Below are 14145 nucleotides of genomic sequence, written 5' to 3' on the forward strand. Positions count from 1 at the left end.
TGTTTTCTAAGAAAACTATAGCTTTTTACACGCAAATATCATATAAAAGAATATTAGAATAATTTTTTTTAAATATGAATGATTCTTGTCTTGTTTGTTTTGTTTTTTTTTTAAATTACACATGTAGAAAATGGAAGAATTTATCTTCATCAGTATAATTAACAATGTACAAATTGATCACTGTATACTCATTCATTACGCAGTGTATGAGGGCCATTCAGTAAATTATGCACTATATACATGTATCATCTAAAAATAAGAAGAGTGCGTAATACATATTTTAATAGTTTCAATCCCTGAAAGCACTTAATGTCATCCTTTACACATGTCTTAGAACTCCATATCCTTGACCAGAAAACCTCAGCATACTCATCTTTAGGTATGTCCCAAAGACACTGATGAATATCATTTCCCATGACATATCTGGTTTTGTACAATCTTCCTTCGATTGTTTTCATGCGTTTTAAGACTATTTAAAGAGATTACAATGCCTGGGATTTAGCTGATATGGGTGATGGAAAAGTATTGTATACTTCCTTTTATTCAAAATCTTAGTTATTTCTCTAAGCTTATATGCAGCTGCGTTGTCAGACACACGAACAATATCCTATAGTCACCGATATTTGGACTTTCTTGGCAGGAAAACTGTTTAACTTTAATTTCCTTAGTGCAATTCGAACATAAAAATAACCATTGCAAGTATACCACTTGGATGGGTGTACATGTTTTAAATATACGAAAACTAATAAAACATGTTTGGGGCCAATGCTTCTCTTCGTCATAATTGACAAATTTCTTTGATTCCACATTTTTGAGTAATAATCTTACTTATTTTTGGCTATCAAAAGTGCACCTATGTTTTGTCATTTATCAGGTAAGTTTATCAAATCTTCTATTTTGTTAAAAGATTAATTTTGTTATTAAATTAGACTGTTGGCACATTTAACGGAAAAAATAGGGCACCTACCTGATAGAAATATTTTTTTTTTTTTTAGAATTCTACAAAATGCTCTAATGATTTAATATCTAGTATCTTAACAATGTATTTCCATGTAAATCTAGCATTTTCAGATATGATGTGGCACACAACATTGATGTTTTTTGTGTCCCCACAAATTTCGACCAGATTGACCGTTATACTATAGTACTTAAACTCTCCTTTTTACTTCTGAATTATTGAATCCATCTGAAAAGTACGAGTATACAGCGTTAAAGATCATTTTTTCGACATAAAAAAAATCATATCTTAAATATGAATTCTTCGGCGATTTATGTAAAAAGCACAGTTTTCACACATTTTCTTGGCAGAGATCAGTTATAAACAGTTTTCGCTCAGTGTTGTGACCATGTTTACTTTAAAAGTGAATTTCTTTGCGATGACAAAAGGAAAATACATGGGATTTTCTGTATTTAGAAGCTCTTTTACGGAACTTTTCGACTGTACAAAATAAAATCGAATGCCTCACCAGTTATTATGATATACTGTCTATTGCATTACTTATTGAACGACCCTCGTAATACAAAAAACGATAATGCAATGCAAACAAAACAACTGATTAAATGAATAAAGTATACTTTATTCATTTAATCAGTTATTTTGTTGCTGCTTTTGCATTTAGAAATTTAGTTTGATTCAGAAAAATATTAATTTAATACAGGCGAAAAAATGGCGTTTTCTTTCAAGTGCCGTATGATATATGTTCCTTATTTTTCTACCGTCAAATATTTTTGTCATTGAAAATTGACATTAATTAAAGGTTCTATGCTTTTGTTGCAGTTTTACACTTTTCAGAGTTTCTGGTTTTCGATTTAATTCTTTTTTACATACGAGATCTGTATATATTTTAATCGGATTTAATGTCCCTTTGGCTAGCTTTTGCAAATAAAAAATTATATTCGTAATCGTTAACGCAATTATATTTCATTCTAAAGAGAAAATTTTGAAATACGAGAAACATTCCAACACCTGAAGTATTCTGACGTATTCCAAAAAAGGCCAGTTCCTGATCGGTGGTCCTCCGCTGCAGGTGTTAGTCTGTAATTTACAGCACACTTGCAGTCAGTTGGCAGCTAATTGATCATTAGTTCTTTTCTAATCAAGCCTTAGTTACGCGTCATTTCCGCTGCACTCTCACACCCGTGCCAAAAAGCGCAATCTCCACAACACTCGCAATTCCGCGAGATTACACGAGATAACATCCACATTTGAACATTATTTCTTTTTTGTTTTGAAATAGTTGGATAAAAAATATTGAGAGATACCGTTTCTTCGCTTGAGTTAAAATTCTTCATTACAAATCTAAAATATCTCACGATAATTTGACACGGAACCAGGCAAAAACAGATGCGCGAAGAAACCCGAGGTCAAGTTTAAATGTGATTATATGTCGGTGAATTTATTACGTCACATATCACATATCTCAAGAGGAACTGTGATAAAAACTTGTCAATATTAAAAGAAAATGGTGTTCAACTAAAGAACATCATTAAATGCACCTGTCCAACAAAACATTTCATTATAAAACATGTTATATAAATATAAATCATTTTCTTTGCATCATGTTTTCCCAACTGAACACTGCTTTCCACAAATAGCTAGAAAAAAATAGACAACAAATATATACTAATATATATTCTTGTTGAAAATTGGAAGAGAAATCGTGCTGCAGTTGTGAATTATTCATAAATACAAATTTCTTTTGAGTAAAACAAGAGTTTTATCGCATGCTGATTTCTATGCTAGAATTTTTTATCAGCATTAAATTGGGGGGGGGGGGTAGGAATGGAGACTAGTGAAAAGACAGTTTTCTCGTTTGTTCGTAGAGCCTGGAATTATTCTTTAAATTTCTTTTTGTGATTACAAGCCAGCATGCTTTTTAAAAAATTGCAATAAAGATTTTACTACTTTGTTCAATAATTTATTTCCTAATCTTTTTGAATCCCGTACATATTTAAAATTGATCAATACATACCACCAAGAATTTTCACATGTTTAAAGCATCTCAAATTTTGTTCTCACAAAATATTCGAGAGTCGTTCAATAAATAATGCAAACTGTCATCTAAAATTAAGAAAAGTACTTAATACATATTTTTACTAATATCCAAATACTCAAGCATATCATTTCACTCTATACATATGTCTTAGGTCTTTGTTACCGTGAGCAGAAAATCTCAGCATGCATATACTCATCTTTAGGTATAAAGACTTTGATGAGTATCATTTCACATGGATATCTGATATTGTACAATCTTCCTTAGATTGTTTTCATGCGTTTTGAAAATAAAAATGGTCATCTCACAATGGCTGAGATCTAGTAAATGTGGGTAATGTAATTTAAGCTCTGTATACTTTCTTTACTTCAACATCTTATGTCTCTAAACTTATCTGTATAGCTCTGCGTTGTCAGGTACAGGAAAATTACCCTGAGGACCGGTGTTTGGACTTCCTTTGCAGGAAATCTGTTTAACTTTCCTTAGTGCAATTCGAACATAAAAGTTACCATTGCTAGTCCTTCATTTGGATGTACAGTATGTATGTACGAGGGGTGATCAAAAAGTTCGCGAACTAAGACTTGGGTTTTGATGGCCACCATGCTCATTCTGCAAAAGGATACCATTATCCACCCACACTATTGCAGAGGTTAGGCAATTTCTGACAAATGGACTGTTTTTGTTGCAAAAAATAACTTGCATGGTAAGAAATATAAGAGTCCAAATAAAATTTAAGCTTCTGTGACAGAAAGCTAAAGAGCATGTCACGTGATCGCCTATATTACGTGATCTGCGCATGGGCAGAATGGTTGCAGATGCGCATTAATATAGGAGAGGACTACTTTGAAACATTTTCAACACTAAAACCCCATATCATTTCCTTTTGGGAAGTTTAATATTCAATTAGTTCGCGAACTTTTTGATCAACCCTCGTATATGTTTTGCTGGACCTCTCGAAATACGTTGCTTCTCTCTACCATAATAAGATGACACATTTTCCTTTATTGCACATTTTTTTTAATTTATCTTATTTTTCGGCTATAGAAAATGCATCTATGGTTTTCCAATCCATCAAGCAAGTTTATCAAAAATTCTATTTTTTTTAAAAAATGTTTTAATAGACCGTTGGCACATTTAATATCTGTTTTCTTTTTCTAAGGCATATGAAAAAAGGCACCTATTTGAAAGATATATATATATACTTTATTTTCAGAATTCTGTAATATGCTGTGATAATGAAATGTTTAGTCTCTTAACAATCTTTCGGTGTACAATGTAATTAAATCTAGCATTTTCAGATATCAGTATCGATATGTTTGGTGTCCCGACCAGTTTGGTTGTTAAATTTTACCCTTTCTTCCTTTTGAATTATTGAATCCATAGATGAGAACTATACAGTGTTAAAGATTATTTCTTCCACATATAAAAGTCATATCTTATATATGAGTTCTATATTCTTGTACATTTTTCACATATATACGCTCTCAATTTCATAGTCTTGGCAGAGATCATTTATAAACAGTTTCAGCTCAGTATAGTGAGCATCTAACTTTAAAAGTGAATTTCTTTGCGAGTACAATAGTGTTTTCTGTGATTGTGAGCTCTTTAATAGGACTTTTCATCTGTGAAAAAATAAAATTATATACTGGTAGTTCTACAATTAATATAATATACTGAAAATTACATTACTTATTGAACGACCCATTGTGAAGACAAACAAATAGTAACAAAATTGTTTATTGGTAATCTCTATATAAGCTTTCATCTATAGGAATATATATAAAATCTTCTATGTGTACACCATTGGGATTTTTTTTTTATCATTATTATACCGGTGTTTCATAACAATTTTAAGAGTACCCCTTACAGATATTTGCTAAAGAAAAAATTGCCATGAATTCCCCTGGATGTATATTTGCAATACAGCTGTATAGCAAATTTTCATTCTACGGAAGAAACCCTCTTTTGCAAATATCCTGGAGCCAAATTATTGCTATAATTATTGCAAATTCCCCCCTTTACCGGTGGGAGTTAGTTGTGGTTCCTTTACTGGCTGACCTGTTTTGAAATTCCTAAGGAGCAGAATTTATTCGACAACTTCAGTGTGAGATGAAGAAAAATATTGGTGTGGTCTTCAACTCGACATTTTAATATACATGTATAAACGTTGTTCAAGTGTATTACCAATTCACACAACAGTCACTTTCATTCATATGTGCTGATTCGATATCCCATTGAACTTTAAATAAAAACACTACGGAAACGGTCACTTCTGTTTCTTATTTGAAATGCTATTAAGCCGATAACAGCAGACTAACAACTAAAATGTGACAAACCCTATGTGAAAAACGAGATGAATTCAATTTTTCCATCGTCAGCATTCCTTATATTTATGTACGAATATCCCGCTACCTCATTTAAAGTTGGAGTTTCCTACTTCTACATGTATGGTAGTTATTATGACCTCGTTAGCAAATATAACTTTCCATTGGGTCATTTCTGCCGACTTGTTTCATATTTATGGTTAGTCCTTTGTTTTATACTGAACTGGACCACGGAATGTTCCGTCTACCGGACAAACACTTACGGCCTGGACTGGTCAATAAGGGATGCTCTCTCCTCCTAGGAACCTGATCCCACCTCTGGAATTTCCAGGGGTTCGTGCTTTCATTTGTATGTATTGGAATAAATTCTATTCTATTCTATTCTGTATTGTCTGTATATTTGTTTGAGATCGATCACTGTTGGTTAACAGTTACTTCACTTTTACATGCATATTTATTAGAGAACCGGGATGTTTGAATTATAAAAGCTGTTCCCCCAAAAATTATTGTATCATTATTATATTGTTTGCAGCTAACATTCAGGTTTCACACTGAAATGTCCAACATGATACATTGTGAACAATATTGATGGAAATTTAGAATAAGAAATAGTTTACTCTCTTGGTCCTATGATAGATTTTTTGTGTCGAGAGTAAATAGCTTTAGTTGTGTTCAAGTTTTTGTTGTTGTTGAGAAATTTTAAACAGTTAAAAGAAGCAGAAAAATGGTGTCTAAGAAGGTGAAAAAGAACCTCATCTATATCAAAAAAGCAAATTCTTAAAATCCTCAAACAGCACTGGCTGGAGTAATTTAGCAAACGTCTGTTCACAAGCCCCAACTGTTCGTCTTTTTGTTCCCGATGTCCGATGCTCTCTCATGCTTAAAATCTGAAAATTAACTGACTGTTATAATATGTCCTTGGATGGCCGGACCGGCTTACAAATTTGGCAGTTTTGCGAATTAGGATAACATTTCACCAAACCGCAAAAACCAGCTATTGCAACTTTGACGAAATTTGTCTGTAAACAGGCGCGTATTTATTTAATTAGCATCCTACTCGACAGCGCAAACAAAGGCTTATTATTCAACATTTATCATAGAGCCTCGTTTAATACAAGAGAGCTTTAATGTGTATAAAATTGCTTGTTTTTGTATTATAATAAAATTTACCAATAAGAAACAAGCCTAGCGAGTTCAATCCATCTGCTTCAGAAAGCTCGCAAGATCTTGCAAGATATTTCTTTTCTTCTTGCTTTTGATTTTGTTGTGGTGATGCCAATATCCATAATATTGGCAAAACATGTTTAATATCAAGCATATCCAGAGTATTGATAGGAATAAAAAGAGAGAATTTAAAAAGGTATCTTGCTTTCTTTTTTTTTTTTTTTTTTTTTGAGTTTATTTCAAATTATACGTTTGATTATGTGTGTAGGAATTAATTCACAAAGAAAACTAGAATAAAATATTGATGACTTGAAATAAATAATACAACAGAGTCTGACACATCTCTATCATGTTTGTATATTTTGCTAACCAGAAATCAACAACAAAACTGTATGATAAACGTGACGAATTTAAATTGACTTCCGTTTATATCCTCCAGTCAGTTCAATATGCAAAAGCATCTCTAGCTACATACGGACATTTTCACAAACGAGACAAGCTTCTGAAAAACAAGTTGATGAAAATGGGATATCCATAGTATCATTTAGGCTATCATTTCGCAAGTTCTTTGGTATAGATACAACGACTTTGCCAGCAAATACAATCTAACATTTAGTCGAAGCTAACTAACACTTTTCATACCAATGTTGTAATGCCATTATTTACACACTTCGTCGTCTACGGATTCAGTTTCCGATTACCCGATCATGTGTAGGGGCACTGGGGGGGGGTATTGTTAACTTTTTATATCAATTTAAATTTACCACTGAGTGGTCATGCGGCATTGTTACAGAATGTATTTAGCATTTTCATTGAAAAATAAAGCTGAATTTGACCTTTTTTTCGTTTTGGGGTATTTTTGAAGTGTCGCACGAATCTGGTAATTATCTTAAACATTGCTGGATTACCATCTTGAAAATTATACTTTTTATAAGAGATTTTTTTAAAATTCATTTTGTTATTTAGCAAACGTTATATAATCTAACAAACCATATTAGGCACATGCATTATATTACCAACTACAAATGCCTAAGTTGCTAACATGGTCAAAAATTAACTCACGTCTATTATATTATAGGGAGACCTTAATACATGTATTTATTACTGAGTGAGTATTTATTTGTTTATTTATATTTATTTATTTTTATTTATTTATTTATTCATTTACTTATTTGCTTATTTATTCATTTATTTAAATTTTATTTTATTTTGATTTATTTTATCATATTTATTAATTTCATTTTTTCTTGTTTTAGTTTATCCTTTTTAACATAATTATGTTAACATCTCATTAAAAAAAATATTTTATTTATTTATCTACATTGTTTTTATTTTATTAGAGATTCCCGCCATTTCTATTTCCCCGCAATTTAGATTTTTTGTGATAAATACCTGAGATATTTATTTGGTAAATATTTTTTTTGATTTGGCTGAATTTCTGATATAAGAAAGCTTGGCGGATCGGTACATATGTACTACTGAAAAACTGTAAAGATCATAGGACATATATCCAAATAGGCAGGGATTTTTATGAAACTTTTTTAAAAATTTATTTTAGCTTCAAAATAAAATGTTATGTAGTTATGTGATAAATTTACAGTATTTCTTTTATTTTTCTTTTATAGGAATTTCATTCGGAAAAAATGAAAAAATAATAAGACCGGTTTAGAATAAAATTTTGTGATAAAAATATGTTCTAAGATTTTTTCAGTTGCACTTGTCCTTTTTTAATAGGTAAGGGACGATAACTCTTACCGCTTGACTTTACGTTGATCATGTGACTCAATTGCAAAATGGTAGCTGTGGAACCTAGCGAAGGTTAGAGAACGAAATGAAGGCATATCTAATGAATTGGAAAGAGAGTTAAATAAAGAGAAATGTCGAAAAGTAATGGCAGTTCGTGAAGTTAAAGTTTGTTTACTGGGGGTAAGGTTGTGAACAGTTCTGTTATGTAATGTAAACAAATACAAAACACCAAAAGAGAAAGTAAAGATTGATCAGTTGATTCATTATTGATATGATACCAAAACATGTGTTGTAAATATACATTATTTCTTACATTTTGTGATTTAGTTATAATCAATACTACTAAAAGTGTGTGAGTTTCTCCTAATTTTGAACAGAATACACATGTATCATTGTATGTTTCTGCAGGGGGGGGGGGGGGGGCATTAGGTACATGTATGTTTGTTGATGTTTACCTTTGATTGTTGACAGGATTCGGGAGTTGGGAAGTCCAGTATTGTTCTGCGATTTGTCAATGATTCTTTCAAGCCAGCATTAGAGAGTACAATAGGGTATGGATTTATTATGTACCTCAAACAAAAGTAGACAGTTCCCAGTGTACACTGTAACACACTGATACAGGATTTTTTAAAGGCCTACATGTAACATGTTGGGTACAACAGGAAATTCGAAAGTCAATTGTGTGTTCTAAAATTCAGACATGATAAACAGACTACAAACTAAAAACAAAATGTTTCTAAGATATGTTTTTACTCATATTTTAACAAAAAAAAATATTTTAGTATTTATTGCTTCTTTTTAGTGCTTCCTTTATGACCAAGAGAGTAGAGGTGTATGATGTATCGTATCAATTCCAGATATGGGACACGGCAGGCCAAGAAAAGGTAGGATCCAAATCAGAAAAAAGTGGATCTCAATTCAATAACAGTATCAAAATTAGTGGAAGGTTTTCTAATGGTCTTTCATAAATAAATGTACAAAATAGCAATCTATTAATGAAAAAAGATGTCAAAATTTGATGTAAACAAAGAATACATGTATGTAGTTAACTGTAAATGTATGATATATTGCTGTATGATAATTTGCACATATTGAATTTTCAGCAAGTGAGTCAGAGTGTAGATTTAATTTAGCACTTATTTTAGTTTCAGATATATGAATATACAATTTACATAGACAAGACAATTAGCGACATGTTCTTAATTTAGCCAAGGCTTTCCACGAAAGGCACTAAGGAGAATACAAAGCCAAATGTTATACATTTACAGTATAAAGAAAAATTAAATTGTTGATATAATTTGAAAATACTGTTGACAAATTCTCTTTGTTCCACAGTATAGGTCCTTGGCTCCCATGTATTACAGAGGGGCAGCTGCTGCCATCATTGTGTATGACATCACAAGGGAGGTAATTATCAATTGACCAACCAAATAATGTATCTTTATCCAAGAACTCCTGACACTTGATACCCAGCTAGATATAGCTGCATTTAGGAACAAAGTTATTTAACTGTTTCTAACAAAATTTAATGTTCATATGAAATATCTAAAATGATGAATATGTGAACAATAAAATCCATATTCAATTTCACAAAATTTCAGTTGTGGTTATGCTGGTATAAAATGTATCTGTTAATCAAAGCCAGTAAATTTTAAAAAAACAACTGCTTTCAAAGTGAAACAAAATTGGCTCAATATTTTCTATTCATTCTTATGATGAAAGTACATTGTAAGTGTGCTATTTTTATTACAGGCCACCTTTAGAACCGTTAAGGACTGGGTGAGGGAGTTAAAAAGAAACGGCACACCAGACATGGTGATAGCTATCGCGGGAAACAAAAGTGACCTTAATGACCTGAGAGAGGTCAGATATCGTGGTAAGTAAATATAAAATACATGATACCTGTCTAGAAATCTATTAAGCAATATGTGGCTATTAGGACATTGGAATGCATGCTTGAAGCTTTATTAGGGCATTTAGTGAATATAGCTTTAGTTTATTGGTTGCTTTCATTCAGTCAGTTGAAGTGTTGGTTGCAGGATAAACATATCTACAAAATGTATATTGTGAAACTTTATTTTAATAAGTTCTTGAGTTCACCAAGTAGGAATTATTTGGGGGATTATCATATGATCCCAGTGTGAGTTTTACTTTTGGAGACTTCATTTCCATGAATATATTACTAGTATATGGTTTATTAATCAATTTCTGTTTTCAGATGCTGAAGAGTACGCCCGGTCCATAGGGGCCCTCTTTATTGAGACAAGTGCTCTGTCAGCAGTTAATGTACCACAGCTGTTTACCGCAATAGGTTTGTAGTGGCTGTATTGTCTTTTTTTTATACGCCCGTCTTAAGACGGGACGTATTATGTTATAGGCTTCATGTCCGTCCGTCTGTCCGTCTGTCAGCAAAACTTGGTCATAACTTTAATACTACTAGGCCTAGGATTATCAAACTTTGTCATCTGATGCATCTTGGGTAGAAGGTGTGTCGTTATAACCATATAAAAAATATAGCCAAATTAAATTTATATAACTAGAAAACGATAAGACCTACAATCATCAAACTTGGCCAGTTTATGCATCTTAGGTATATCACTGTGACCTTTAATTTAAGTGATTTTTTAAAAAGAAATGTGTCTTTTTACTATTCATTTACACATCCCAAATAATGTAAGAGTCTTGCACTGTTCTTATTAAAAAAGTGTTAAATTTTAAGAAAATACTTATTTTTTCTAAGCATATACTTGACAGCAATCTATAACAAATATAATGTATGTCAGAGAAATCCTGCCTCTCCCATGAGTGTAATTATCAAGCACTCAAGAAGAATTTTGATAACAGAAAATTGCATGTCAAATTAGAGAGAAATTAATGGGTTTTGAGTGCGAGGAGCCAACAGACAGAACATTGTTTACTCTATATCCCTTAGTATTGGGCAAATGGGTAAGCCTGTTTGATTAAAAATAGCTTTTGTTGTAATTTTAAAATGAATTTGATGAAAAGTAATGAAAACTAATTTGATTTGCATAATAGACTAATCTGATATTATGTAATATTATTAATTTTAAAAATAATTTTATGGGGTGGCATGGAATCAGCATGTCCATATTTACATATTATAAACCTACTTTCTGTACCCCCCCAAAAAAAATCAGTATTTTATATGTTTTTAAAAAAAAATTATTAGTACCATTATCTCTTGGTAGTAAAGACAACAAGCATTCAGTTAAAGATTAATTTTTCAATGTTGGAAGGCTAGCTGTCTCAGTCGTTCTGATTAAGCTGTATCCTTTGGGGATTAGACAGAGGAGCTGTTGGTCATTTGATGGCCTAGTCTTTTCTTTTCAAAATTAATTTCATAGATTAAGTTGTTAAGACTAATTTGATGATGGGCATTTGACAAGGTCTAACACAACCAGCACAGAAATCTATCGGTGATGTAATATTTATTATAATTGATGCCTACATCACAGGGGATGGATAAATATTTTAAGGAATGGAAAAATCATCAAAATTAGAATGATTGATGTGATTTTCTTGCACCTAAACTGTTCAAGAAAATTGTGTAATTTTTTGACGGGCGTATCATGCTGTGGCGCGGCACTTTATTTTAAATACATTATAAAGAACATAGTGTAGGCTCTAATGATATGGCACATTAAGTAAACACTTATGCACCACTAAATTTGAAGTGTCTCTGAGTATGATACTGTGATATATCATTACAATGTCAAACATGACCTACTTTCAGCTGATGGACTTCCTCCCGAGGACCCGGTGTCTGCCCGACCAGGAGGTACTATCCACCTACGTCCCCAGGACAAAAACGCAGAGACAAAGTCATCCTGTTGTGGATCCAAGAACAAGCCAAGATGACCAAGTGATCTTTAGAGAAATACCTCCTATCATAAAATTTTTATACACGATCATTTTTTTTTATTGAAATCATGAAGATTTTTAATTTATATATAATCTCATACAATTGAACACATTTTAGGCATAATGTGAAAAAGTGAAAAAGATGCTGTATTTGAATATAATTACAAGTTAGTGCATGTATTATTTCTAGTGGTGTTTGAAACACATTTATGCTGTATATTGCTACTTGTGCATCTAGACGTTTGTTTATCAGCTGTTTTTTAATGAAAGTCTCTTTAGAGGTTTATTTGATATGCACTTAAAAACCAAGTTATGTTAGGGTTTAATTGATATAAACATTTTTTCCATGGAATCATAATTTCAATTCAATACATTGGTGTAAAATTACCAGTACATAGATTATTTTTTAATGCACTTTAGGTACACTATGACAATTTCAGTGAAAAATTTGTAACTGTGTACAATACATCTACAGTACTTGATAACAGATAATAATTATAAATTTATAATATATATTTAAGCAGATTAGAACTTAAAACTTTGTTATAATAACCCTTTTCAATCAATTGTCCAAAACTTTCATACAATGGTTCTAAAATGAATATAATTGCTTGGAGAGGGGGGGGGGGGTCAACTATAAATTGAACGTTTTAAACCCTAATGTCTTCCAATTTCTTTTGTTGTGTACATTTCTGTTCCTCTTAAATACTTGTGTGTTAATAATATAGGTATATAAAAAAAAAAAAGAACACTAGTTTTAAGGAAAATTTTAAGAAATAAAAATGGCTAAAGAGTTTTTTCGGGAAAAAGCTTGGGGTTATAAGTTTGAAAATTTCTTTAAATAAGTAAGTAGAAATGGCATTATTTAAATTTTTATTTACTGATTTTCTTTGATTCCACAAATTAAAAAAAAAACTTACAGCTAATTTAGTAATATTCTAAAAAAGAAAACCTTTTACTGCTAATTTGGTTATTCATGAAATTGGTGGAAGTGGTACTTAAGTGAAATTGTAAGAATTGTATTTCTTGCAAGATGTCAGTATTTGTAATGTACAGTTCAATGCATGGAAAAGGATACATTAATATTTACATACTATCTTAATGGCTGTTATAAAACCTCTGTTTAACAGAGAAGGACTATGCAGGGTTGTATTATAATGTATATCCTGCAATTTTTATTACTATTTATTATCAGACATTCCAATGACCCACCTTGACTTGGTTTATGTTTTTAAAAAGTTTTTATATGTTGTACTTCTATTTTAAACCTTTAAAAATAAACAAACATGAAGTTTTGTTTTATTTTTTTCATGACTGACATTTTTCCCTCTCAATTATGAGTCCTTGTGAAGGGCCACTGTGGCACAGATTAATTAAATGACTGATTGATTGATTGCATGTTGTTTAACGTCCCTCTCAAGAATTTTTCACTCACATGGAGACTCCACCACTTGCAGGTGGAGAGCTACAAATTTTGTCCTATGCTCAGCACTCAGGGCCATTGGGCAGTAAGAGATCTTTTTTGTGCCAGCACCTACTGCGAAATGGGACCTTGGTCTCCACATCCCACAGAGGGATTCAAACCCGCAACGTAAGGATCAACTCCTTACTTTGCTACTCCAGATCAGACACTCTAACCACAAACCACTGCACCACGCAGGCAACGATTAAGTAAAGGAGTTGATGCACAATATTTTTCAAACCATTTTTCTTCAATAGACATGAAGCATCATTTTTCAAAGAGGGAGTAGGCTGAAAAAAAGAAAAAATAAACACCAGCCATACACACCAATAAATCACACAAAACTTAACAAAAAGTTGTAAATGTAGAAATGCAGAGAAATCAAAATCTCTCTTTATATATGATATATGTGCAAATCTGTGTGATTGAAATACATACCAGCCTTATTTTGAATCACACAAAACGTTTAATTAAAAACATTCACATTGATACTGAAAAAGTAAAATGTTAAATCATACACTGTCCAAGAGCTATCAATTTAAATGGGTCCTAGAATAAAATGTGTAAAAATAAA

At 31.7% G+C, this 14145-nt stretch overlaps 1 protein-coding gene across 1 annotated transcript; it reads left to right on the top strand.

Moving 5' to 3' along the window:
* Nucleotides 1–8254: 8254 nt before the first annotated feature.
* LOC134242960 (ras-related protein Rab-22A-like) lies at nucleotides 8255–13405 on the top strand. The gene is made up of 7 exons (XM_062725172.1): nucleotides 8255–8407; nucleotides 8699–8778; nucleotides 9030–9111; nucleotides 9563–9634; nucleotides 9980–10103; nucleotides 10446–10538; nucleotides 11982–13405. Exons 1-7 carry the CDS (start codon nucleotides 8372–8374, stop codon nucleotides 12104–12106), a joined length of 612 nt encoding a protein of 203 aa, XP_062581156.1. The 5' UTR covers nucleotides 8255–8371; the 3' UTR covers nucleotides 12107–13405.
* The last annotated feature ends 740 nt before the right edge of the window (nucleotides 13406–14145 follow it).

Source organism: Saccostrea cucullata, unplaced genomic scaffold (genome assembly GCF_032062105.1).
Source record: "Saccostrea cucullata isolate Sc308-1 unplaced genomic scaffold, CSIRO_AGI_Scuc_v1 ctg128, whole genome shotgun sequence".
NCBI classification, from domain to species: domain Eukaryota; kingdom Metazoa; phylum Mollusca; class Bivalvia; order Ostreida; family Ostreidae; genus Saccostrea; species Saccostrea cuccullata.

Bases quoted from the DNA above. Each gene is read 5' to 3' on its own strand.
- LOC134242960 (XM_062725172.1), top strand. From the start codon at position 8,372: ATGGCAGTTCGTGAAGTTAAAGTTTGTTTACTGGGG. The intron at 8,779-9,029 runs GTATGGATTTAT...GCTTCTTTTTAG, and splicing joins GCATTAGAGAGTACAATAGG to TGCTTCCTTTATGACCAAGA. The intron at 9,635-9,979 runs GTAATTATCAAT...TTTTTATTACAG, and splicing joins TGTATGACATCACAAGGGAG to GCCACCTTTAGAACCGTTAA.